The sequence below is a fragment of the Delphinus delphis genome, chromosome 8, assembly GCF_949987515.2.
Source record: "Delphinus delphis chromosome 8, mDelDel1.2, whole genome shotgun sequence".
Taxonomy (NCBI): Eukaryota; Metazoa; Chordata; class Mammalia; order Artiodactyla; family Delphinidae; genus Delphinus; species Delphinus delphis.
Window position 1 is genome coordinate 56,129,151 of NC_082690.1, and position 26,468 is coordinate 56,155,618.

The 26,468-nt window shown below is 38.2% G+C and overlaps 1 protein-coding gene across 1 annotated transcript in view; it reads right to left on the minus strand.

Moving 5' to 3' along the window:
• Window positions 1-26,468, minus strand: part of ACER3 (alkaline ceramidase 3) — a 183,372-nt gene that overhangs the window by 71,547 nt on the left and 85,357 nt on the right. The window contains exon 3 of the mRNA XM_060018226.1: window positions 16,318-16,370. Within this exon, the coding sequence (XP_059874209.1) occupies window positions 16,318-16,370 (53 nt within the window). The remainder of the gene's footprint in view (window positions 1-16,317; window positions 16,371-26,468) is intronic.

Sequence of the window (26,468 nt, forward strand, 5' to 3'; positions counted from 1 at the left end):
GGACCAGGGCACAAACCCACGTCCCCTGCATCGGCAGGCGGACTCCCAACCACTGCGCCACCAGGGAAGCCCGCCACTGGTAATTTGATAGGGATTGCACTGAATCTATAGATTACCTTGGGTAGTACGGTCATTTCTAACAATATTGTTTTTTCCAATCCAAGAACATGGTATATCTTTCCATCTGTTTGTGTCATCGTTAGTTTCTTTCATCAGCATCTTATAGTTTTTGGAGTACAGGTCTTTTGCCTCCTTAGGTAGGTTTATTCCTAGGTATTTTATTCTTTTTGATGAGATGGTAAATGGGATTGCCTCCTTAATTTCTCTTTTTGATACTTCATATGTGCAACAGATTTCTGTATATTTATTTTGTATCCTTCAACTTTACCAAATTCACTGATGAGCTCTAACAGTTTTCTGATGTTGTTTTAGGATTTTCTATGTATAATATATCATGTCAACTGCGAACAGTCAACATGTGATTTTTGAGGGGACACAATTCAGTCCACAGAAGTGTGGCAGTATGTTTCAAAATATAAATTTTATTATTATTCAAGTATGGTGAAGCCAACAGATCAGGAGATGATTGCCACTAAAAAGGAATTCCCTGGCGGTTAGGACTCCATGCTTCCACTGCTGGGGGCCCAGGTTCGATCCCTGGTCAGGGAACTAAGATCCCGTAAGTCATGTGGCATGGCCAAAACAAATAAACAAGGAAGTAAACAAAATAGGAGGTAAAAATTAAGGGGGAACTTTACCCGTTAAAAAAAAAAAAAAAGATAGTGTGTTATTCACAGTTCCCAAAAGGAGGGGGCACGCCATGCAATGCAGGACAGCATAGGAAAGCACCAGGGTCAGTCAGGAGGCAGAAGGAGCAAGAGGAAAAGTGTGGGCAAGACCCTTTATTGCGGTTTCCTTAAGAAAGGCAAGGCAAGGGAGGGTAAGCAGGTTTAGAACTGGCTACTTTGAATAACTTCAGGGGGCCCTGGGGTATAGGAGCTATCTTTAGTTATCTGGTACCTGGCTCTGGGGTGATTAGAGCAGAGGAATACTGCCTCCTGGAGTGTAAGATGTGGTTTAGAGAATGGGCTCTGGATTGGTTAGTTTGCATATGAAAGGCACAGACCAGGTTGAGTTGTTTGCTGTATCTAAGAACTGGCTATCCCTGGGAGGGGCAGTCTCTTACTAATCAGCGAGGACCCAGATGCTAGAACATCAAGAATACATAAGGGGTAAAACAGGAATAAAGACACAGACCTACTAGAGAATGGACTTGAGGATATGGGGAGGGGAAGGGTAAGCTGTGACAAAGCGAGAGAGTGGCATGGACATATATACACTACCAAACTTAAAATAGCTAGCTAGTGGGAAGCAGCCGCGTAGCACAAGGAGATCAGCTCGGTGCTTTGTGACCACATAGAGGGGTGGGAGAGGAAGGGTGGGAGGGAGGGAGACGCAAGAGGGAAGAGATATGGGAACATATGTATATGTATAACTGATTCACTTTGTTATAAAGCAGAAACTAACACACCATTGTAAAGCAATTATACTCCAATAAAGATGTAAAAAAAAGGAATACATAAGATAATATAGTTGTTATGAACTGAATGTGCTTGTGTCAGACACAAATTCATGTGTTGAAGGTCTAACCCGCAATCTGATGGTATTTGTAGATGGGTCCTTTGGGAGGGATTAGGGTTAGACGAGGTCATGAGGGTAGGGCCCTCACGATGGGATTAATGCCCTTCTAAGAAGAGACACCAGAGAACTTGTGAGAAGGTAGCTGCCTGCAAGCCAGGAAGAGAGCTCTCACCAGACCTGACCATGCTGTTACCCTGATCTCGGACTTCCAGCCACCAAACTATGAAAAAAATAAATATCTACCGTTTAAGCCACCTACTCTATGGTATTTTGTTATGGCAGCCCGAGATGACCAATAAAGTAGTAAATATTTGGTACCAGATCAGGTACGTGTGGAGAGTGCTCTGAAGGGAAAAAACACGGATGTGGGATGACTAGCTAGGAGGTTACAGAAGTCAGACTAAGCAAAGTTGCTACCTGGATTAAGGTAACAGAATTGGGAATAGACCTCGGTGAACAGACTTGAGAAATATTTAGGAAGTAAAATAAACAGAGATTTGTGATTGATTTGACATAAAGGTGAGGCAGAACAAACTCTCAAGGATGACTCCCAAGTTTCTTGCCTAAACACTTCAGTTGATGGTAAGCATAGTTTACTGAGATTGTGAAAACAGAGACAATTACAAGAACAATTTTCAACGTGTTGAGTTTGAGGTACCTGTGAGACAGCCAAGTGGAAATGTCAATCAGACAACTAGAAATACAGATCTGTAGCTGAGAAGAAAGGTCTGGACTCCAGATGTTGGCTGCTTTTCTGTTTATTTGTTTAAAGAAACTAAATTGAATTAAGCAGATGTTAAAATGGCATGGATTTTAAAATCTGGTTAATATAAATACAAAAGTCTTATTTCAGAACCATAACTAGCAAAATTATGACTGGTAAAAGAACACAGAATTCTAGAGTGGGGTCGGGTATGTGTTTGAAGATGAGTCTGGAGAGGTAGGCAGAGGCCAGATCACAAAGCCTGTGGTTTAAATTCATGCGCTTGAGCTCTGGAAAGTATTAAAGAGGTTTAAAAAGTGACATGCCATCTGAAGAGCAAGGACTGTATTTATGCATCTCATCCCCAACACTCGCACAAAGCTTAGCAAACATTGCTAAAAGAATGAAAACAGGAAGAGTATTTCTATTCCAGCGTGACAAAAGGATAGGGGAGGCAGGGACACCAATTAGGAACCAGTTACAGGAATCTGGGTTGGAGATGATGGATTAAGGCAGTGGCAGTGGAGACAGCTAGAGGTAGACGTATTTAAGAGTTACTACAGAAGTTGAAGCAAGAGTTATTACAGAAGTTGAATCAAGAGTTTGTAGAGGTGAAAAAAGTAGGAGAAATTAGAGATGAATCATGGGTTTTTGGTTTGGGCTTTGGGTGTAAGCTGGTTTCATTTACTGAGATAGGGAGCAAAGGAGAAAGAAGGGTAGTATTTATAACCAGAACATCTGCTGTTAACATTATAAAGTCTGACTTAGCTTACATTACCTAACATTTACGCTGTTTTCGTTTCTGTATTATAAATAAAGTTATAAGTGATCAAAACAGTTTTTTGGGTTTTATTTTCTAGGATAAATATATTTATTTCTACTTGTGAGAAATACATGAATACATTCTTTTTTTTTACTAGCATTTTTTCCTAACATCAAACATATTACATGCTCAGTATAGAATACATAGAAAAACAGAAAGAAAAAACTAAGAAATTACCTTCAATTTTACCCTCCCTGTGATTATCAATAACTGTATATATCAGTTAGTGAAAGCAAAAAAGAATGAGTTGAATGAGCGAACAGATGAAAAGAAAATCTTGGCGAAGTCTCCTAAAAACTTAAAGTTCCTACCACCATCAACGCAAGATAAAATCCTAAAACAGGTAAAGGCAACAAAAGAATACAAACCAAAATGTGGGTCCTAATCTTGTTCCTAACTTCTAGTCAGATCACTTTCCCTCTCTTGGGCTGTTCTTCCATTTATAAAATTTATAGATTTGGACTAAATTTCAAAAATCTCTTTTAACATTAAAGTTCTATGATTCTAAATTGTTCTTTGGTACCTTTTACCCCTTATGTGAAGGCCGTCTGCTCACTCCTGTTATCTCTACCCCTTCTCTAATGCTGTCCTCAATCTCACTCCCAAATGTATTGCTCTTGGCTGGCTGCCACAAGAATGTGACACATTAATCAAGAAAAAGGAGTTAGTAATAGCTAAAATGTTACCCTCCACAGGGGCACACATAATTTAACACTACTTACAGGAATGAATCACTAACAATGAATCAATAATGGTGGTTTCAAACATTCTGACTGACTGAAGAAAAAGGAAGGAAACTAACATTTATTAAACACTTATTTAATAGATCCTATTAAATAAGGATGTCCTTTCACATATGCCAACCAACTGATCCTCATAATACTCCTACAGGCATATTAGACCCATTAGACAGATGAGAAAACTAAGGCTCAGCAAGATTAAGTGGCATGTCCATGCTCAAGTAGCCAGTAAACTGATAGAATAAGAACTGGAGGGGCTTCCCTGGTGGCGCAGTGGTTGACAGTCCGCCTGCCGATGCAGGGGACACGGGTTCGTGCCCCAGTCTGGGAAGATCCCACATGCCGCGGAGTGGCTAGGCCCGTGAGCCATGGCCGCTGAGCCTGTGCGTCTGGAGCCTGTGCTCCACAATGGGAGAGGCCACAACAGTGAGAGGCCCGCATAACGCAAATAAATAAATAAATAACTGGAACCCATGCAGCAGCCACCCAGGAACAATAAATCTGATGAAAATACCATTCAAGCTCCAAATCATTCTGAAGACAGCACTCTTAATATCTGCTTGTGCTCAGTTTAGGCAGGAATAAAAAACAGGCCTCCAATTTCCCTACAGCTACAACAAGCCAAGTTCAGGCTGGTGAAATGGTTCACGGACCACCAGAGGCAGGTAAGGGCAACACTGCCATTTCTTACTTTGCTTCAGTGATTGCGCATAACAAATGATGGCCTAACACTGTTGAGTCAAATTTATCCTGAAAGGAGACAGGACAGGGAACCTGCAAGGGATATCCATGATCATGTTATGTTTAGATTAAAGAAATGGAGAAGCTATTTAAAGAAATCCTTCGATACTGATGATTCCCCCCTCCTCCTCAATCATTGGGAAAATGGGTCAAGTGTCATTTCTGCCACGTTAGGCAAGCACATAAAACCACCATCGTGTAGACCAAAGGGGGAATGAAATAAGGCATGTGTAAAATTTGTCCATGAAGTTGATAAAGCAGTATGATAATAATGATAAAGCATAGTGTCAAAGATCTCAGGATCAAAGGCCATCTTGTCCATCCAAATGCTATGTTACCTTGGTGACAATCTTGCCAACTATTAAGTTTACATGCAAATCAAAGTGTGTCCCTCCTCTGCTCAAAATACAGGTTAAAATAATGGTTCACAGGGGATAAATTCCATGAGGCTTTGATGCGCCTGTGGTTAGTTCCCCAAACCACATCTCCTGCCACTTAGTTCATTGCCTGCCTGCTCAATAATATAACAACTGTTAGCTATTATTACTGGTAGAACTGTCACCATCATCACCACATCCTCCCACTCCAAGGCTACAACCATAATGTACTACCTGCAGGGTTCTGAGAAGCCAAACGTACTCTCACAACTCTGTGTGTTCTAGTTGGCCTGGCAAATTCCTATTCATCTTTGACAATGCAATTCAAACATGTGTCTGAGTCTTTTGTATGAAACCCCTTTTCTGACCTCCCCGCCCTAATAATCACTTTGTCTTTCCAATCACTGTATTCACTGGCATATTATCTTCATTCCTAGACCACAGATTCCTTGAAAGAAGGATTATATAATCTTTACCTATGCATAACTGTTACCCAGATACCAAAAAAATTTTATTGAACTAATGAAAGTGTTTGTCTAGCCTATGCTTGGGTACCTCCAGGGACAGAGGACTCCAGATCTTCTAAGGCAGGCCTTACTACCTATGGGCTCAGAAAAATTTTCCCCTATGTTGAGCAAGATGTCTCTTAGTCTTTAACCCCACTAGGACCACAAAGAATAAACCTGGTCCTCTTCGACGTGTCAACACTTAAATACTGATTTGTAAAACATTTATGTTGTGTTATGTGCCAGACCCATGGGATAAGTAGAGGATACGCCAAGGTCAAGCAGAGAGAGTCCCTGCTCCTCGGGAACTCACATTCTGATAGAGAAGTCAGACACATAAATATACATAAAATAACACTGATAAGGGCAAGTAATAGTGATACATGGAGCATGATATGGAAGAACATATGAGGGGTACATATGCCACCCTGGGGCCATGGAAGGCCTCCTAGAAGAGCTGCCACTCTGCCTGAGAGTTTAAAGGACAAACTAGAATGGAGAGAAAGCCTGGTGTGTACAGCTGAGTGGGGGTAACTGAACATGTCTTCACTTCTTCAAGCTAAACATTCCCAGTTCCTTCCCCTAGTCAGGTATCATGACTAGATTTTTAATTCTTTCACCATTCTGGGGTCTCTCATTTGAATACATAGCCAGGTCAGGCCTTAGACCTGAATGCAATATTCCTGTCATGATCTGATCAGCGCACAGCAGGGGAGTCTATCCGCCCCTCCCCACCACCCCGCCTCACTCAGATGCCTAGTCTTGCCCGACAGCTTGTCTCAGCACATTGATCCAGCTGTTTCCTCATGTATGGAAGAGACACACACTAACTTCCAGGGTAAACATTTTAGGACTAGTGGACAGCAAGAATGATCCTTGAGATTTTAAAATTTAAGTCTTAGGGCTTCCCTGGTGGCGCAGTGGTTGAGAGTCCGCCTGCCGATGCAGGGGACGCGGGTTCGTGCCCCGGTCCGGGAAGATCCCACATGCCGCGGAGCGGCTAGGCCCGTGAGCCATGGCCGCTGAGCCTGCACGTCCGGAGCCTGTGCTCCGCAACGGGAGAGGCCACAACAGTGAGAGGCCCGCGTACCACAAAACAAAATAAAAATAAATAATAATAAAATTTAAGTCTTAGAAAACATGTGTTAAGGGAATGTCAGAGAATACTGCATGCACAGGATCAGACTAGAAGCTTTGTAAATTTTTCTGGTTATTTGTCACTGTATGAAAACCTCCCCCCCCAAACTCAGCAGCTTAAAATAGCAATATTTACTTTACTCATTAATGTGTGTTTAAAGCAGGGTTGGGAAGGGAAGGTCCATCTCTACTTCACTCACTGTGAGCTGGGATAGCTCAAAGGCTGGGGACTGGAATCATCTACAGATTCACCCATTCAAATTTTTGGCAGTTGGTGCTGGCTGAAGTCTGGGGATTTCAGTGAGGTGTAGCAAGAATACCTACACGTGACTCTTCCAAGCGGCTTCTTTACAATATGGTGCTGGGTTCTGAGGGTAAATGTCCCAGGAAGACTAGGCAGAAGCTGTACTGCTTTTTATGACTCAGTCTTGGATGTCATATAGCTTCAGGTCTACTATAGTCACAATCCTGCCCAGATTCAAGGGCAACAAACAAGAGATTCCACCTCTTGAGGAGAGTCAGTGTCACCTTGTAAGAAAAGCAGGTGGGATGGGATATATGGGTGTGAACATCTTTGGAAAATAAAATAATCTTGCCACATAAATAAAACTCAAAACTGAGTTAAATATCCCCAATAATAGGAGGCAGTCTGCTTTAGGATGAGGGTATTCTGATTGGCTTATTAGTATTACTATTCCTCCAAAGAAACTTTGGAGTCTTTTAAAGTCTCCTTTCTTTACAACAAACATAAACATGTATTTTCCTTATCATAAAAGTACTTCTTATTTATTGTAGAAAACTTGCTAAATATAGAAATGCAGAGAGAAAGAAATATAATTGCCTGTAACCCCACAAACCAGGGGTAACTACAATTTAATATTTCAATAGAACTCTTTAGTCATTCACTCGTGTGATTAATTAAATGTCCTTCCTTCCTCCCTTCCATGTATGCTTTTATCGTGCATATGTCAGCACTATTTTATATGCTAAGATAGAGCAGTATTTAAGAGAGGTGAGATACCTGCTCTCAAGTTTACATTCTAGTAGGGGAAAGTGCAAATAAGATAATTTCGAATAGCAATAAGTGCTATGAAAAACATAAAGTAAAAGAAATTCACAGAAGGGATTGCTTTACATAAAATGGTCAGAGAAAGCAAGTCTGAATAGATGTCATTTGTACTGAAGAGTCAGAAGGGACCAGACATGCAAAAATTTGCGATAAAAGTATTGCAGGCAGAGGAAATAGCAATTACAAAGGGCAGGAGGTCTTGTCTGAAGAAAGACAAGGCCAGTGTGGCTAGAATGTAGTGAACAATGCAAAGGAATTGTAAACACTGAAGCTGCAGAACTGGAGCCTGACTGGATCATGTCGGCCATGGTAAAGAATCTGGATTTCACTTTAATGCAAATGGATGCCTTGGAGAGTGGTTTTTATCTTTTTAAATTTTATCTATTTTTGGCTGCATTGGGTCTTCGTTGCTGCAGGAGGGCTTTCTCTAGTTATGGCGAGCGGGGGCTACTCTCTGTTGTGGTGCGTGGGCTTCTCCTTGCGGTGGCTTCTCTTGTTGTGGAGCACGGGCTCTAGGCGTGCGGGCTTCAGTAACTTCAGCACGCAGCCTCAGCAGTTGTGGCTCGCAGGCTCTAGAGCACAGGGTCTGTGGCACACCGGCTTAGTTGCTCTGCGGCATGTGGGATCTTCCTGGACCAGGGAGGGCTCGAACCTGTGTCCCTTGCATTGGCAGGTGGATTCTTATCCACTGCACCACCAGGGAAGTCCCCCTTGGAGAGTTTTAAGCAGGAGAATGACATGACCTGATTTAAAGTTTCAAAGATCACCTTGGCTGATTGCAGAGGCAATGGCTGACTACTGCAGTAGTCAGGAAATGGGATGGTGATGCCTTACACTAAGGTAGGAGTAGTAAAAACAGGAAGAGTAGGCAGATCCAGGTATATTTTAAAAGTAAAACCAGAAGAACAGATTAAATGTGAGGGATGAAGGAAAGAAAGAAATCAGGGATGAGTCTAGGTTTTTGGCTTCAGCAAATGGGTGGGTGATGGCATCACAGGGGAACACCAGGAAGGAACAAGTATGGGAAAAGAAATAAAGAATTATATATTGCCCATATTAAAGGTTGAGATTTCTATGATATGTCAAACATACAATTGGATATACAAATCTAGAGCTAAATGGTTAGGTCAGAGCTGAAGATAGATGTTTTGAATCATCAGTATATAGATCACATTCAAAGCCATGAGATTATATAAGATCACCTTGGAGAGAATACAGAGAAGGTGGCCCAGGACAAAAGAGTAGCCAGTGAGGTAAGGAAGAAAGCTAGGGGAATTTCCTTTTCCATAACCAAGGAAAACTGGGAAGCCAAGACAAGTGTTTCATGAAGGAAAAAGCAAACAACATGTGGAATGCTACTGAGAGGTCAAATAAGGAGAATATAAAAATGTGTCTATTGGATCTGGCAAGATGAAGGTCACTGTTGACCTTGACAACAGCAGTTTCTGTGAAGTGGAGGGAAGAGATGCCTAACTGGGATGGGAGGGAAAGAGAGGGAGGTGAGTGGAGAGAGAGAGGAGATAATCAAATGGTTCTGATGTGGTAAGGAACTGAACAATGACTCAAGAGCTACGGCTGGACACAAGGTCAATGGCGGAATAATTTTTAAAAGACAGGAACTGTTTGAGCATGTTTGATGCAGATGGCAGTGACTGAATGTAGTGACTTCCTAAAGACTGTGGTAGAGCAAGAGACTGCGGTGGGGTATGTAACTGCAGAAGTCTTTGAGTAGGAGGGAGGGGGTAAGTTTAGAGCGCCGGGAAGGGGACACTGGCTTTGACAGGATTTGATACATTTCTTCCATAATAATAGGAGGAAGAAGGAGGTGATAGAAAGATGAGGGAGTTCTTGGCTGATTCTGTCTATATTCTCATGAAATACTGAAGAAGATATCAGCAAGGAGAATGGGGTATGAGGCAAAAGAGATGTAAAAAGAAATCTAAAGAAAGGAACAGGTGTGAAATAATGGTTCTGGGAAGTGAAATTATCCGGGAAATGTAATGGCACTGCCTTGTAGCATTGAATGCTTATTTGTGATTTCTGTTCAATAATTTAAAAGTGAGATCATTTAACAAAGGGATGTAATTTCTATGAGCAATACTTCGCTACTCAGTTCAGGCACAGAATAGGCAGATAATTGAGCTGGATGTGGGCTGAATAATACTCAAAAAGCAAGGGGCAAGGGCTTTAAGGATATCTGTATGGGTGGCTAAGAGTTATAATTAATTTGGGGCCATACGTTGCAAACTTTGTAAAAAGGGGAAAGAAGTGAGGCAAAATGTACTTCCTTCTAGTCTTTTCACTATTATTTATAAAATTGATATCATATTACATAAAGTTTTATGTCTCTATAACATTTTCCCATGTAAATAGTCTTCAAAATATTATTTTAATTTAGATATATCATAGTATATTTAACAATCTCCTTATTTTTTTTTTTTTTTTTGGCCATGCTGCACAGCCTGTGGGATCTTAGTTCCCTGACCAGGGACTGAAGCTGGGCCTCAGCACCAATGGACCGCCAGGAAATTCCCAAACAATCTTCCTATTGTTAAAACATTTAGATCATTTAAAAGTCTTTATCACGTGTAATGCTGTGATAAACATCCTTGTGAAAATCTTTTCTCTGTCTCTGATTACTTTCTTAGGAAGTATTCCTACGAGTGCAATTACTGGGTCAAAGGATATGTATATTGCTTTTCTGTTTAAAAGAAACTATTAAAACGATTCCAACCTACAGAAAAGTTGGAAGTACAATACAAATAATTTTCTTCTCCCTGAACCATATGAGTAAACTGCTGACATGAGGTTCCGTTACTCCAAAGTACTTTAGTGTGTGTTTCCTTCAAGGATATTCACTCATTATATGCCTTGACCAAATGAGATTTATCACAGGAATGCAAGGTTGGTTCAACGTATGAAAATAAATCAACATACCAGACCTTACTAATATAATAAAGAAGAAACCCCACATGATCATCCCGAGATGCAGAAAAAACATTTAAAAATTCCAACACATTTTCTTGATAAAAACACTCAACAAACCAGGTAGGAATAGAAGGGAACTTCCTCAGTCTAAAAAGGACATCTACATAAAGCTCCAGCTAACATTATAATTAATGGTGAAAAACTGAAAGCTTTCTTCCTAAGATCAGGAACAAAACAAGGATGTCTGCTCTCTCAACTTCTATTCAACAGTGTCCAGAATATAAATGAATGTATATGCAAAACAGAAACAGACTCACAAATATAGAAAACAAACTTGTGGTTACCAAAGAGGAGAGGAAGAGGGCTGGGACAAATCAGGGTATGGAATTAACAAACTACTATATATAAAATAGATAAGCAGCAAGGATATATTGCATAGCACAGGGAATTATAGCCATTATCTTGTAATAACTTATAATGGAGTATAATCTGCAAAAATACTGAATCATTATGCTGTATACCTGAAACTAAAATAATAATGTAAATCAACTATATTTCAATTAAAAAAAACCACTGTGCTAGAAGTTCTAGTCAGGGCAGTTAGGCAAGAAAAATAAGCATAAGGCATCCAATTGCTAAGGAAGAGGTAAAACTATATCTATTTGCATATGACATGATCTTTTACACACAAAAAAACCCTAACAAATCTATATACACATACACATAAAACTGTAAGAGGTAAAAAACAAGTTCAGCAAGGATACAAGAGCAATATGCAAAAATCATTGGTATTTCTATACAACAGGCATGAGAAATCAGAAAGTGAAATTAAGAAAACAATTTCATTTACAATAGCATCAAAAAGAATACTTATAAATAACAAAAGAAGTCAAAACTATAAGACATCACTGAAAGGAATTAAAAAGACTTAAATAAGTGGGAAGACATCCTGTGTTCATAGATTGGAGGACTTAATATTAAGATGGCAACACTCTCCAAAGTATGGATTCAATGCAATCCCTTTCAAAATCCCAGTTAACTTTTTGCAGAAATTGATAAGCTGATCCTAAAATTCATAAGGAAATTCAAGGGACCCGGAATAGATTAAACAGTTTTCAAAACAAAGAATAAATTTGGAGGATTCACAGCTCCCAATTTCAAAACTTACTACAAATCTACAGTAATCAAGGTACATATAGGTCAATGAAATAGAACTGAGAGTTGAATTGAGCGTCAAGAAATAAACTCATACATTTATAATTGATTGATTTTCGACAGGGGTGCCAAGACAATTCAAAGAGGAAAGAACAGTTTTTTCAACAAATTGACTTGTGACAACTGGATATCCACATGCAAAAGAATAAAGCTAGACCTGTACCTCACACCACATACAAAAATTAATTAAAAATGGACCAAAGACCTAAATGTAAGAGCTAAAACTATAAAGCTAACTTCTAAGTATGTTAGAAAAAAACACAGGTATAAATCTTCATAACCGTGGATTAGGCAATGGTTCCTTAGATACAACATCAAAAGCAAAAGCAACCAAAGAAAAAATAGATAAAAGAACTTCAGCAAAATTGAAAACTTTTTTTTGCTTCAAAGGATGCTATTAAGAAAGTGAAAAAACAGCCCACAGAATGAAAGAAAATATTAGAAAACCATATATTTGATAAGGGTCTAGTATTCAGAATATATATAGAACTCTTACCATGTAATGACAAAAAGGCAAATAACCCAATTTTAAAATAGGCAAAAGGATATGAATAGACATTTCTCCTAAGAAGGTAAACAAATGGTCAATATACACATGAAAAGATGCTTAAGATCACTTATTATTAGGGAAATGCAGGACAAAACCACAATGAGATACCACATCACACCCACTAGGATGGCTATAATCAAAGGGACGGACAATAACAAGTATTGGCAAGGATATGGAGAATTGCCAGCAGGAATGTAAAATGGTGTAGTCGCTTAGAAAAACAGTCTAGCAGCTCCTCCAAAGGTTAAACATAGAGTTACCCTTTGACTTAGAAATTCCACTCCTAAGTATATACCTAAGAGAACTGAAAACGTACATCTACACAAAAACTTGTGTATGAATGTTGATGGCAGCATTATATATAAAGGCCAAAAACTCATAAACAACCCAAATATCCAGTAATAAATAAATGGATAAACAAAATGTGCTGTATCCAAACAATGGAATAGTTCAGCCTAATTGAACCAAAAGGCCACATATCGTATGATCCATTGCTATGAAATGTCCAGAATAAGCAAATCCATGGAGAAAGAGTAGATTAGTGGTTGTCAAGGTGGAGGGATTAATGGGGAGTGACTGCTAATGGGAATGGGATTTCTCTTTGGAGTGATGAAAATATTCTGGAATTAGAGAGTGGTGATGGGTTCCATAATTCTGTGAGTATACTTAAAACAACTTGTATACTTTAAAAGGGTATATTTTATGATATGTGAATTACATCTTTAAAAGAAGATATTCACCTACATATTCACAATATTACCAACAAAATGAGGAAATTAACATTGATTTATTACTATCATGTAATCCTCAGACCCCATTTAAGTTTTTCTAAGGGTCACAATAATATCATAAGTATAAGCATACACACATACACATACACACACATACCACACACACACAGGATCCAGCCCAGAATTACATAGTGTATTTACTTCTCATATCTTTTTAGTCTCCTTCAATCTTGAACAGTTCCTCAATCTTTTAATTTTATGACCATGGATACTTTTGAAGACTACATGCCAGTTGTTTTGTAGAATGTCACTCAATTTGATTTTGCCTGATATTTCCGTATGACTAGATTCAGATTATGCATCTTTGGCAAGAATACCAGAGAAGTGATGCTATGTTTTTGCCACTGCATCCTCCGGTGGCATACAATTTTGATTTGTCCCATTATGAAGATACTCATTCTGATTGCTTGATTAAGGTGGTGTCTGCTAGTCTCCTCCACTGTAACGTTACCCTTTTACCCTTTATAATTATTTTGTAATAATGTACTTTGAAACAATGTAAATTCAACATCAAACTTTTAATCTATCCACTTATTCATAATCACTTACTGTTTCATTTATTATATCATGTATTATTTTAGTTTGGACTCATGATTTCCCATTTTATTCAGTGGGTTGTGTCTTCAATGGATTTAATAACTTATAATCTGTTACTATCATTGCTTATTTTGATGCTCAAATTGTCTCAAATTTGAGAGAAGCCCTTCAAGTTGCCTTCAGTGTCCTTTTGACATCTTCCCATCATTCTTTTTTGGGTTTTTTTTTGCGGTACGCGGATCTCTCACAGCTGTGGCCTCTCCCATTGCAGAGCACAGGCTCCGGACGTGCAGGCTCAGCGGCCATGGCTCACGGGCCCAGCCGCTCCGCGGCATGTGGGATCCTCCCGGACCGGGTCACGAACCCGTGTCCCCTGCATCGGCAGGCGGACCCTCAACCACCGCGCCACCAGGGAAGCCCTCCCATCATTCTTTTATCATTTCCATTCCTTCTGGCACAAAAAGATGGTTCAGGCTCATATTGTCCTTTTTTTCTGCCCCAACCCTCAGAATCCAGCCAGATTCCTTTTAATGATGAACGATCTGGATGATAGGTATGCTCTTTGGTATTGGGGTTCCCGGCTCCTAAGTCCTCTCATGGACAGAGTCAGAGAATAGCATGGATGTGTGTGTGTGTGTGTGTGTGTGTGCATAGAGAAATCTGCATGCATGCATGTGTGTGTGTGTGTGTGTGTGTGTATGTGGTGTGTGTATATCATTTATAAACTGAGAATGATTTTGGTCAAATCTACTAGACTCTTTCAGCTCTAGTACTAGAATTTATAAAACATGAGTAATAACTATCTAAGACAGTATATATGGAAGCATTCAATGATTGCTAGAGCTGGACAAATTCTAGTTATTTTTTAGTAGGATAAAATGCAAAGCCTTATTTTCAGGGTTATTATTTAGCTGTTGCTCACTGGTATCACCATTCTGATTGCTGGTATTCTTGCCATACAGTTAAAAATTTTTGAATATCATTCCTGTCATTTCTTCAAACACATTCTAGCTTTATCACTGTTCTAGCTTTATCACTGTTGTCAGATACACCACCATTGTAATGACTCCCTGCTTCTGTTTATGTCATAATGCAAGTGCAGTATGTCATTTCACCTTTCACTACCTAAAAAGTTTCAACTAAATTCTTTCAGATTCTGTTTAAATGTCTTTAACGATTATAGATTCTTCTAAGCTCCACTGTGTTGCCATAGCGTATTTGTACTTCTTTAAAAATAATTTCCAGGGCTTCCCTGGTGGTGCAGTGGTTGAGAGTCCGCCTGCCAAAGCAGGGAACACGGGTTCGTGCCCTGGTCCGGGAAGATCGATCCCACATGCCGCGGAGCGGCTGGGCCCATGAGCCATGGCCGCTGAACCTGCGCATCCGGAGCCTGTGCTCCGCAACGGGAGAGACCACAACAGTGAGAGGCCCGCGTACCGCAAAAAATAAATAAATAAATAAATAATTTCCATATTATATCACTGTTTATAAGTCTTCTTTCCCAGCCAGAGAGTGTAAGAAATGTGTTCTATGCTCGATTAAGTCAGACCAGTGTCTTATTCATTTGTGTATTCTCCATGTCAAGCATGGCATGCACAAGAAACATGACACCTTATTATAAATGTGTTGAATAGTAAAATCAATTCTAAGAATTAATTCTTACATTTTAATGTAGCTGTAATTAATAATTCCTAGACTACTGTATAAACAGATCCTTCCAGAAGAGCGCTATCCAACACAGTAGGCACTAGCCTTATGTGGCTATTGAGCACTTGAAATAAACCTAATCCTAACTGAGATACGCTGCAAGTGTGAAACATACACCCAGTTTCAGGCTGTGAAACATTTCATTAATAAATTTTTATACTGATTACATGTTGAAGTAACACTTTGGATATACTGTGTTAAATAAAATATGTTATTAAAATTAATTTCACCTATTTCTTCTTAATGTGGCTTTTTAAGATGTGGCTACTGGAGATTTTTAATTATATACGTCGTTCACATTATATTTCTACTGGACAGTGCTATTCTAGGAGTTTCTGGGCTAGTGATGGGGAACAAAGAGGTTAAAAGATTGAGGACTAGCTCTATGGCCCCCTTAGAGCAAAGACAGTAAATAAAAATCCTTGCATAGCTCTAAAACCTTGCTATTAAAGGGACCAGACCATTCAAGTGGATGCCACAAGAGAGACATAAGGGGATGTAGGCAGCCAAGAATAAGAATACATTACTTTGGTGAACTGATTTTATCTTCTTAAGATGTCTCCATGAGACTCTACTTTCTAATCCTACTCTAAAGTCATACATGCCTGCACAGAGGTGGTCAAAAACCCATTCTGCTCTCGTTTGTTTTCTCTATGGACACTTATTTGCTTGCCCCTTCACTTACTCAACCTGGATCCTTTGGCCTGAAGTAAAAAACTCCAGGGATTACAAATTCCATCTTTTTTTCTTCTTGCCTCAATATCATCCTCTAGTAATGTGCTCTTTCCTCAAATTTGAAGTGTCTCTGGATTAAGAGAAATAAGCATTTAAGTCAATTTTGTCATTACTGACCTGCATTTCATATTTCAGAGTCATGTGGAAGCACCAGGATCCCATTCCTACCACTGAAATTAAAACAAACAAATAAAAAAAAAACAATTAGCATGAAATTCTTTGGGGGTGGCCAGAGTGACTTGAGAAGACAGTAAGACATTTCAAAGCACTGAGTTTTAGAACAAATTTATGAAATCTTGTGGCAGGATACAGCAGACCCTGCTTAAGCTCTATCTATAACTGATGAAATTTTGGTACAGAAATAAACAAGTTCTCGTACATTTCCTCCACTAAGTGATTTATTAGATTAATAAATATTCTCCATTTTTTTGCATAAAATGTATTACAGATGCTCAGGGTAAGCTTTAATGATCACAGCTTGTTAGCTACTCTTCAGTACTTCCTTTGGATTAGCTAGTTCTAATCCAAATAGCTGAGGTGGATGCTTAATAAGAGCCAGTCACTTCTGTTTGTTCCTAGACTTGTTAATGCCACTGTGTTTAGTTATCAGAAGTATGACTGCAAAAAGAGAGCTACTGTTTCTACAAAAACTGTTTAAAATGTTTAAAACAGACTCAATAGAATTGAGTTGCTAATAAAAATTGCTGTTGAATTAGCTGTGGTCAAGATATCTATTATAGATTGGGAAAAACAGTAAATATCTAAAGATTCTGTATTCATGTCTCAAAGTTCTTTCCAAGTGCCTCCATTTTAAACAAACTGTTTTCATTTTAGGGTTTAAAATTTTTTGTTTGTTTTTCAATGCAAGAAAGACTAAGTAGAACTATAATTAGGGTCCCATATTCAAAGGCCACGCCCTACATCAAATCATTGTCAAAGATTATACAACTATTTGTTAATTAAAATAAAACTTGAAGGTGGGTATACATTTTTTTCAATATAATTACAGCTTTGACTCTTTAAAAGTTTACGGACTAAATATCACTCCCTATCACATCTGATAACACAGTTTCTACTATGATTAAGTTTAGTTCAACAAGCCTTTACTGAATACCTCCTATTTGCCAAATTCTACTACAGATGCTGACGTACAAAGATAAGATCCGGTCATTGGCCTTAATGAAGTTTATAAGCTAATGGAGGAGACAGGCAGATAAATAGAAGATGCCAGTATGTGGAGATATGATAAAAAAAAGATATGTATAGAGTACTATAGGAGCACAGAAGAGGGGACTTATGAAAGAAGTCAGAGAAAGCAAAAATGACGTCAGAGGAGTTAGCCTCAAGGATGTAAGAGTCAGCCCAACAAACATGGTAAATGTCGATGTTACCAAATCATTTGTATGAAGCCACTTGAGAAAAATTTCAAACTCTTTGTTACTCTTGCTTTTTAAAAAAATCATTATAGACATTATCACATTATTTACTGCTCAAAATGAGATGAGAGAAGTCAAGAGTTATTGCACTCATCTTACTAAAGAAATGAGGAAGTAGATGGTTGCTGTCTTTTTTCCAAAGGAGAAATTAGAAGGTGCAAAGTAGAATAAATTAATGGAAGGAGGGAAAAAAAACAAACCCTGTGAGTTATTTAAAGTCACATAATATACTATAAAGTAAAAAAATTAAAATGAGGTGGATGACTATTCATCCTGAAAGGTAGACTGGCCACTAAATCATGTCTCACTCAACAACTGTTTTTATACAAACCTTTCCAAATGTCCTCTTGTTACTGTTTATTATATCGCATTAAAAGTCTGATTTTTAAAAAATCTCTACAGTTTATTTCCTTTCAACACTCCATTTAGAATGCAAAGAAATGTAATAGAAGAACATCACCTTTCTCCATGCAGTATTTTATATTTTGCCACTTTAAAGAAAACTACCAATTTTTGCTAAAATTTATTAGCTTTACTGATGTAATTCACAAACTAGAGTTAAAGTACACAATTCAATTGTTTTTTAATATTTTCACAGAGTTGTGCAACCATTATCATTATTAGAACATTTTCATGACCCCAAAGACAAACCCCAGGCCTATTAGCAGTCACCCCTATTTCTCTTCAAACCTCCTCCCTCCTCAGCCCTAGACAACCATTAATCTATCTTCTGTCCCTAAAGATTTGTCTGTTCTGGACTTTTCATATAAGTGGAATCATACAATATGAAGTCTTTTCTGTCTGGTTTCTTTCATTTAGCATATCTTCAAGGTTCATTCATATTACAGCATGTATCAATAATACCTTCCTTTTATGGATGAATAACATGTCATTGTATGAACATGCTACATTTTATTTATCTATTCACCAGTTGATGGACATTGCTAAGGACTGCACCTTTGTGTTCCCTCCAAATTCACATGTTGAAGCCCTGACCCCCAATGTGACAGTAGTTGGGCATGGTGCCTTTGAGAAATAAACAGGTTTAGATGAGGTCAAGAGAGTAGGGCCCCCATAATGGGATTAGGGTCCTTATATGAAGAAGAGACAGAATTTCACTCTCTCTCCCCACCTACATGAAATAAGGATAGGCCACATGAGGACACAGGGAGAAGGTGGCCCTCTGCAAGCCAAGAAGAGGGCTCTCACCAGGAACGGAATTAGTCAGCACCTTAATCTTGGACTTCCAGAACTGTGAGAAATAGTCTATTGTTCAAGTCTATGGTATTTTGTTATGGCAGTCTGAGCTAACTAAGAGACATTTAGGCTTTTTCTACATTTTGGCTATTATTAATAATGCTGCTGTGAGAATTCATGTATAAGTTTTTGTGCAGACGTATGTTTTCATTTCTCTTGGGTATATACTGAGGATGGAATTTCTGGGTCATATGGAAACTCTATGTTTAGCATTCTGAAGAACCGTGTAAGTGTTTTTCAAAGTGGCTGCACTATTTTATACTCCCATTAGCAATATATGAATTTCTCCACATCCTCCCTATACTAGTTGTTGGTTGTCTTTCTGATTACCATCCTAATGGATTGAAGTGGTATTGTGGTTTTGATTGGCATTGCCCTAGTGATTACCCCATTCCCTTCTTTTTTTCTTATTAAACGTTCCACATTTCAGATTTGTCTCACTGTGTGTGTGTGTGTGTGTGTGTGTGTGTGTGTGTTTAATGGATTTTATGTTTTAGAGCAGTTTTAGATTCATGGCAAAATTGAGCAGAAGGTACAAAGATTTTCCATATAACCTCCACTCCCACACACACACATAGTCTCCCCCAGTATCAACATGCCCCACCACAGTGGTACACTTCTTATTACAATTGATGAACCCATATTGATACATCATTATGACTCAAAGTCCATATTTCATATTACAGTTCACTCTTGAGTATAGAGAAATCTATAATGACATGTATCCACCATTATAATATCATACAGAATAGTTTCATTGCCCTGAAAATCCTATGTGCCCTGTCATTTCAACTCTCCCTCTCCCCTAACCCCTAGTAAACACTGATCTTTCAAAGTGGCTGTGCCATTCTTCATTCCCACCAGCAATGAATGAGAGTTCCTGTTGCTCCACAACCTCATTCCCTCTTCAACAGATATTTACTGGGCTCTTAACAAAGTTCCAAGCATTTCCACTAGGATAAAGGAGTGAACAAGAGAGATATGTTTCCTGTCTTAACTTTTAGCAAGCCACTAAAAATATGAGAGGGGCCATTTCAAAGCTATGCAAAGGGGTTACTACCTTGTCTAGGGAGTCAGAAGAGGGCTATCAGGGGAAGTAACACATAAGCTAGGACTTAAAAATAAACTGAGTTAACCAGGTGAAAAGAATTTTTTTAAATGAGATCATCCTACGTAGAAGGATCACCTAACATAGAGGCAAGGTAGTGCATTCAAAGAAGTAAAGGAGCTTGGCTTAGACCATGAACACTTGCCTCCAGTGGGAAGACCAGCATGATTTGTAGGCAGCAGACTGAGAAGAGCCTGGTATTGGCATGCTACCAAACTTTTTCAAGGTTACGACAGAATACAGATGTGTTCGGATACACATTTATTTTGATCCATTTGACTGACCACACTGGGGAAATAGTGTACAAGGGCTTTGGAATCAGACCTAAACTAGCATCCCAAATCTGTTACTTATTACTTATCAACTTTGGCAAGTTGCTTAAATCTCTTTGAGACTCAGCTGCCTCAGTTGTAAAATAAAAATAACAATGTTTATCATGAAAGGCTGCTGTGAGGATTATCTAGCATGCACCTGGCATACAACAGGTATCAACAAATTTTATTTTCCAGTCTACGAAAAAAAATTCATGTACATAGAGAATGGAATCACTAGGTTTTGGAAGTAGCCACAACACAAATTTAAAGGCCCAAGAAATACTCCTTTTAAATTACACCAAGATTTACCATGATGCACAAGAAGGGACCTAGAATAAATGAAAAAGGAGAAGGGCATATTACCCCAAAGTATCAAAGGCATTAATAGTGTAATGTGTGACTATTTTAAAACCTATGAACTCAGAGTTCATTTTAGTATTATTGGTGGTGTCAAAACAATGCCAGCTACAATTATAGGAATGCATGACTGTTCTTTCCAGCAGAAGCTAGCATTCACATTAGAAACAAAATGCACTCTCATATTAGAGAGGTCATAGAATGTAGTAATTAAAAGTGTGAGCTTTGGAGAGCTGTCCTAAGAAGTTTGGACTTTATCCCTAAGATGATAAGAAGCCAATTTAGGGTTTTGAAAAAGAACTTTTCTAATTGCTCCCCACTTACCCTAAAGGTAAGTGATCACTCACTCCCTTTTCTAGTCTACCACTTGTCTAGTATATAATCTTATTATACTAACACACATACACACACACACACACACACACACACACACACACACACGTGCCGGAAGATCCTACTTAGCCTTATCAATGTATTTTGGATTACTTTCTCCCCACACCCAATATGGATGCTGCAACATTAGTAGTAGATGAGCTACCACATTACTTTAGCAACTCTTGGGCTATCATACTAACTACACTAGTGTGGTACACAGAATAATGGCTCCCAAAGATGTCTATGTCCTATCTCCAGAAGCTGTGAATATGTTACCTAAAATGGCAAAAATGACTCTGCAAACTTGATTAAATTAAAGGCCTTGAGATGGGGAGATTATCTTGGATTATTACAATGTGCTCAATTTAATCATCTGAGCCCTCAAAAGCAGGAACCTTTGGAAGATGTCACTATGGAAGAATGGTTAGAGAGATGTAAAACTGCTAGGTTTGAAGACAGAGGAAAATGGTCCAAGTCAAGAAGGAAAAAAATGGAATTATGTGGGCAGCCACATAAACTGGAGAGGACATGGAAATTGACTCTCCCCCTAGAGCCTCCAGAAAGGAACACAGACTTACCAACACCTGGACTAATGAGACTTGTATCTGAATTCTAATTTAAAGAACTGCAAGATAATAAACTTATCCTTTTTTGGTACTTTGTTACAGTAGCAGTAGAAACCCAATACAATTACTAACAGATGGCTAGTTTATTAGTTAATAAACTGGTACCTGAAGTGCCTCTTAAAACTCTTGCCTAAGAACTTTGGCTCATCTGAAGATTCTGAAGTAAAGTAAAAACTCAAGCTACAGACTAGGAGGAAATATTCACAATACATATAATATCTAACAAAAGGCTCACATATAGAAAATGTGATACAAAAATCAGATAGAAAAAGACAGCCCAATTTTTAAATGGGCAGATGATTTGTAGAGGCACATCACAAAAGATGATACCCAAAGTGTCAATAACAAGTGCTCAGCATCATTATTCATTGGGAAATACAAATTTAAACCTCAGTGAGACATCACCACATAGCAACCCAGAATGACTAAAATTAAAATGATAGACAAGTATAGGACTTCCCTGGTGGCGCAGTGGTTAAGAATCCGCCTGCCGATGCAGGGGACATGGGTTTGAGCCCCAGTCTGGGAAGATCCCACACGCTGTGGAGCAACTAAGCCTGTGTGCCACAACTACTGAGCCTGCGAGCCACAACTACTGAGCCTGCGTGCCACAACTACTGAAGCCCACGTGCCTAGAACCAGTGCTATGCAGCGAGAACCTACCGCAATGAGAGGCCTGTGCACCACAACGAAGATTAGCCCCTGCTTGCTGCAGCTAGAAAAAGCCTGCGTGCAGCAACGAAGACCCAATGCAGCCAAATAAATAAATACATTTAAAAAAAAAAAGATTGAAAAAAAAAGATAGACACGTATAGATGACAATGTGGAATAACTGGAACTCTCAGATATTACTGGTGGGAGTGTAAATGGTCCAAACATTTTAGAAAATTGTTTGGCAGTTTCTAATAAATTTAAACACAGACTACCCTATGATCCAGCAATTCTACTTCTAGACATACAGCCCTAAAGAAATGAGCACAACTGTCCATCAAAAGACATATACAAGAATATCCACGGAATCTTTATTCATAAAAGTCTCAACTGAAAACCCAAATGCCCATTAACAGAAAAATGGGCAAATGAATTATATTCACACAATGGAATATTATATATCAATAAAAAAGAATGAACTACTGATAGAAACAACATAGATGAATGTCAAAAACATTACATCGAATGAACGAAGCCAGATGCCAGAGTACATACTATATGGTTCCATCTATATAAAGTTCAAGAACATGCAAATTAATATATCGGCATGGAAGTCAGAATATCAGTTATCATTTTGGGGATATGTTGACTGAGAAGGGGCACAAGGGAACTTTCTGGGATGACTGAAAATTTCTGTATCTTGATCTGGGTGGTGATTACACAGGCAAAATCTCATTGAGCTGTATGTATACTTAAGATTTGTACATTTTACTGTTTACGGAATACACCTCAATTTAAAAAAAGAAAGAATTTGGAGGGGGAAACATTCACATGCAATGCTCCAAATATACTTTGCCTGTCAAAATATTCCCACCTTAAGTGATTTGCTTTAGTACTTTTCATACTGGTTCTGAAACAACTCTATCCAAGCCTTCAGGCAGGTTAAGTTAGTAACAAGCAAATGTTCCACAGGTAGAGGAAAAGTAAGAACACAAAATAACAACGATAAGAATGGATGTGACAGAATATAGTAATTGAAGGGAGAACCAAAATAATTCTGTTTAAGAATATCTATAGCCAAGTGAGGGGAATGTTTGGACTGCCTAAGGTATGTTAAAGAGAATGGAGCTAGAGCAATAATAACAACAGCCATAATAATAAGAGAAATGAGATGACATTATGATATTTTATAATTATTTTCTTAGAAAATAACTGCATTCAATTATTGTCTTATTCTGGCTCCAGCCTAAAACGCTGAAACATAAACCACAACTGAGGCCACAGGAAGCAGACGAAGAGCTGTTACAGCTCATGCTTCCTGGCTTAGGCTATTTTCTACCTGGCTTTCTACCTTTCTACTTTTACTTTCTACCAGGCTATTTTCCTGGCCATTTCACTTCCTCACTTCCTGTTCACTGACTACACAGGCTACTTAGCTGACTGGTTCCTGCTTCTCTGGCTGAACCTATCCCTGGGTTTTGGCTTCTAGGTTGGGCATGTTTATTCAAAGTGTAGTAAAACCACAAATAAAACCATATAAAACCACAGATGCATATGCACAAAGATTAGGAACTATTAATAAAAGAAAATACTATTTCTGTTGGGTGATGGGATTATGGGTATTTCGCATTGTCTTCCAAATTTGTCTTCATGTTACTATATTACTTTTTCTACTAACTAGAAAAAAAGACCATTGATGTTTCTGGCAATGTCTGGAAAATTGGGACTAAATTAAGGGGAATAAGTAAGTTAGTAAACAAGTTATGAAATGATTTCTGAAGTTCCTTTCCACAGCATATTGATTTTATCCTGTTTCACTGCTAAGTGTAATTGCTATAATCTAAAAGATTATTAGTCTAGTACGCAGTCCACTCACTTTCCCCTTGACAAATGGTATAATATTCTTAAGATCACTTCAATGTCTTTGATTCAGTATGGCAGTGACTACTGTAAGTATGATCACACTAAACTTAAGGCTACTCCATGCAAAGAGTTTCCAGTGGTCCTTTCCATGGGGAAATGACTTTGTGATATTTCTATTTCAGCGCTGAAGTCTATCTTCAACAGACTTTTTCTGCTCTACTTTATTAATGTTTTGACTATTTTACCACTCATTTTTTCTTGTTGCCAATTACCTACTCATTTAGATAACTGCATAACAAATACATTTGTACAACTACAAATAGATTTTGTTGTTTATATGCAATTCATCTCTCCTCAATGTAGTATAAGCTCTCTGGGGACAGACTTCGTCTTTTTATGCTGGCACATAGTATGTACTCAAAATTATTTGTAAAGGAAAGCGAACCTATTCTTATTTTAAAGGAGTACGATAAACAACAATTTGTGACTTTGGGAGTAAAGAGAAAAATTAAATTTCATGAAAAACAAATCTCATGGAAGGGCTTCTTTTGGTTTGTTCTATTTTAGACAATGCACAGTTGTAAATAACTGTCTTATGGCATAATGATTAAAAGCATATATATTTGGGTTCAAGGTATGGCTCTACCATTTACTCATTGTGTGATCTTGGTCAAGTTACTGCTCTTCTCAAATATTACCTTTATAAAATGAAGTTGAAGGGATCCTCATAGATTGTAGAGAATTTTAAATGACATAATAATATAATTTAATGTACTTCCCACAGAGCCTGGTATATAATAAATGCCCTATGAATGACAATTACTATTATCTCTCTAAACTCCACCAACATTAGCAGCAAATTTTATGACCTCATAAAAAGTAATGACTAAGTCAATACCACATGAAGCTTGGAAAATGTTAAGAGTCCTAACGTCAAATACTAATAGCAACTAGGCAGGCGGAATTTAGCGTCAAATAACTTGTCTTTACTTTTCAATTTATTCTCCTAGTTTTATTATGGGACAAGGAGTATTAAATTCATTTCAATTCTTTATCGTCCTTCTCTATATTTAAGCAGAAATAATTTTGCTGATTTTAAAAATGTTTACTTAAAACAAGTATTAGGTTCTTAATCCCCCCCTCCTTTTTTTTTTATTTTGGCTGCCCCAGGTCTTAGTAGCGGCATATGGGATCTTCATTGCGGCATGCAGAATCTTTAATTGTGGCATGCAGACTTCTTAGTTGCAGCATGCGAACTCGTGCGGACTCTTAGTTGGGCATGCGAACCCTCAGTCATGGCGTGCGTGCGGGATCTAGTTCCCCGACCAGGGATCGAACCTTGGCCCCCTGCATTGGGAGCATGGAGTCTTACTCACTGGACCACCAGGGAAGCTCCCCCCACCTTTTAACAGCAAGTTTTACTAAGAGACCTATTAGAAAAATAATCAGAGAAGACATTTTTGATTCTTCTATTGATGTTATGAGCATCTCTTCCTTTCATAAAATGTGCATATTTGGAATAAAAATAAACCAAGAGGAAGAGAAAAATATTAGACAAAGGGACTGGGTGGTTCCAAAGCAGCTATAACTGGGCAGGTGGACTAAACTGAAATCAGGCTTATTGGAAGAACTGGCAATTGCTCAAGGACATGGGATGGGAAAAAATATTTTAAAAGTAATGTCTGTAACCCTTAACTTCCCTAATTCTTCCTCACTGTACTTGGTACCTTTTCTTTATAACACTTACCACACTGTTAGTACATACTTAATTATAAAATTATTTGATTAATCTCTGTTTCCCCTGCTAAACTCTAAGCTCCAATGAACAATGGTTTGAGAGCTAGACCTAGCACATAACTGATTCTCAGTAAAAATTTGTTGAATGAATTAAAAAATGACTAAATGCTTAGTAAATCTAGGCTCTAAGCCAGAACACAACTCTCATAAATTACTAACAATCTGTTCCTAATATACTTCTACACAATGCCAAAATTTCCAATTCCTTCTGCAAAATCTCCCTCAACTCCAAAAAGTTCATATCAACTAAGTTGTTATTATAAATTTTTGGTCATAAAATTAAGATACTGAAAAATCTTATATGGTATTCGGTAAATGTCCTTGATTTGTTAATCGAATCTGTTTCCAGATAAAGTTTGTTCCCTGTGTGTGTGTGTGCATATGTGAATCTCTCTCATACACACACACACACACAAATTTTTTTTTTGGTGGGGAGACTTATCTCAGTGAAAAATTCAAACAAGTACATGAAAAAGAAGTCCTA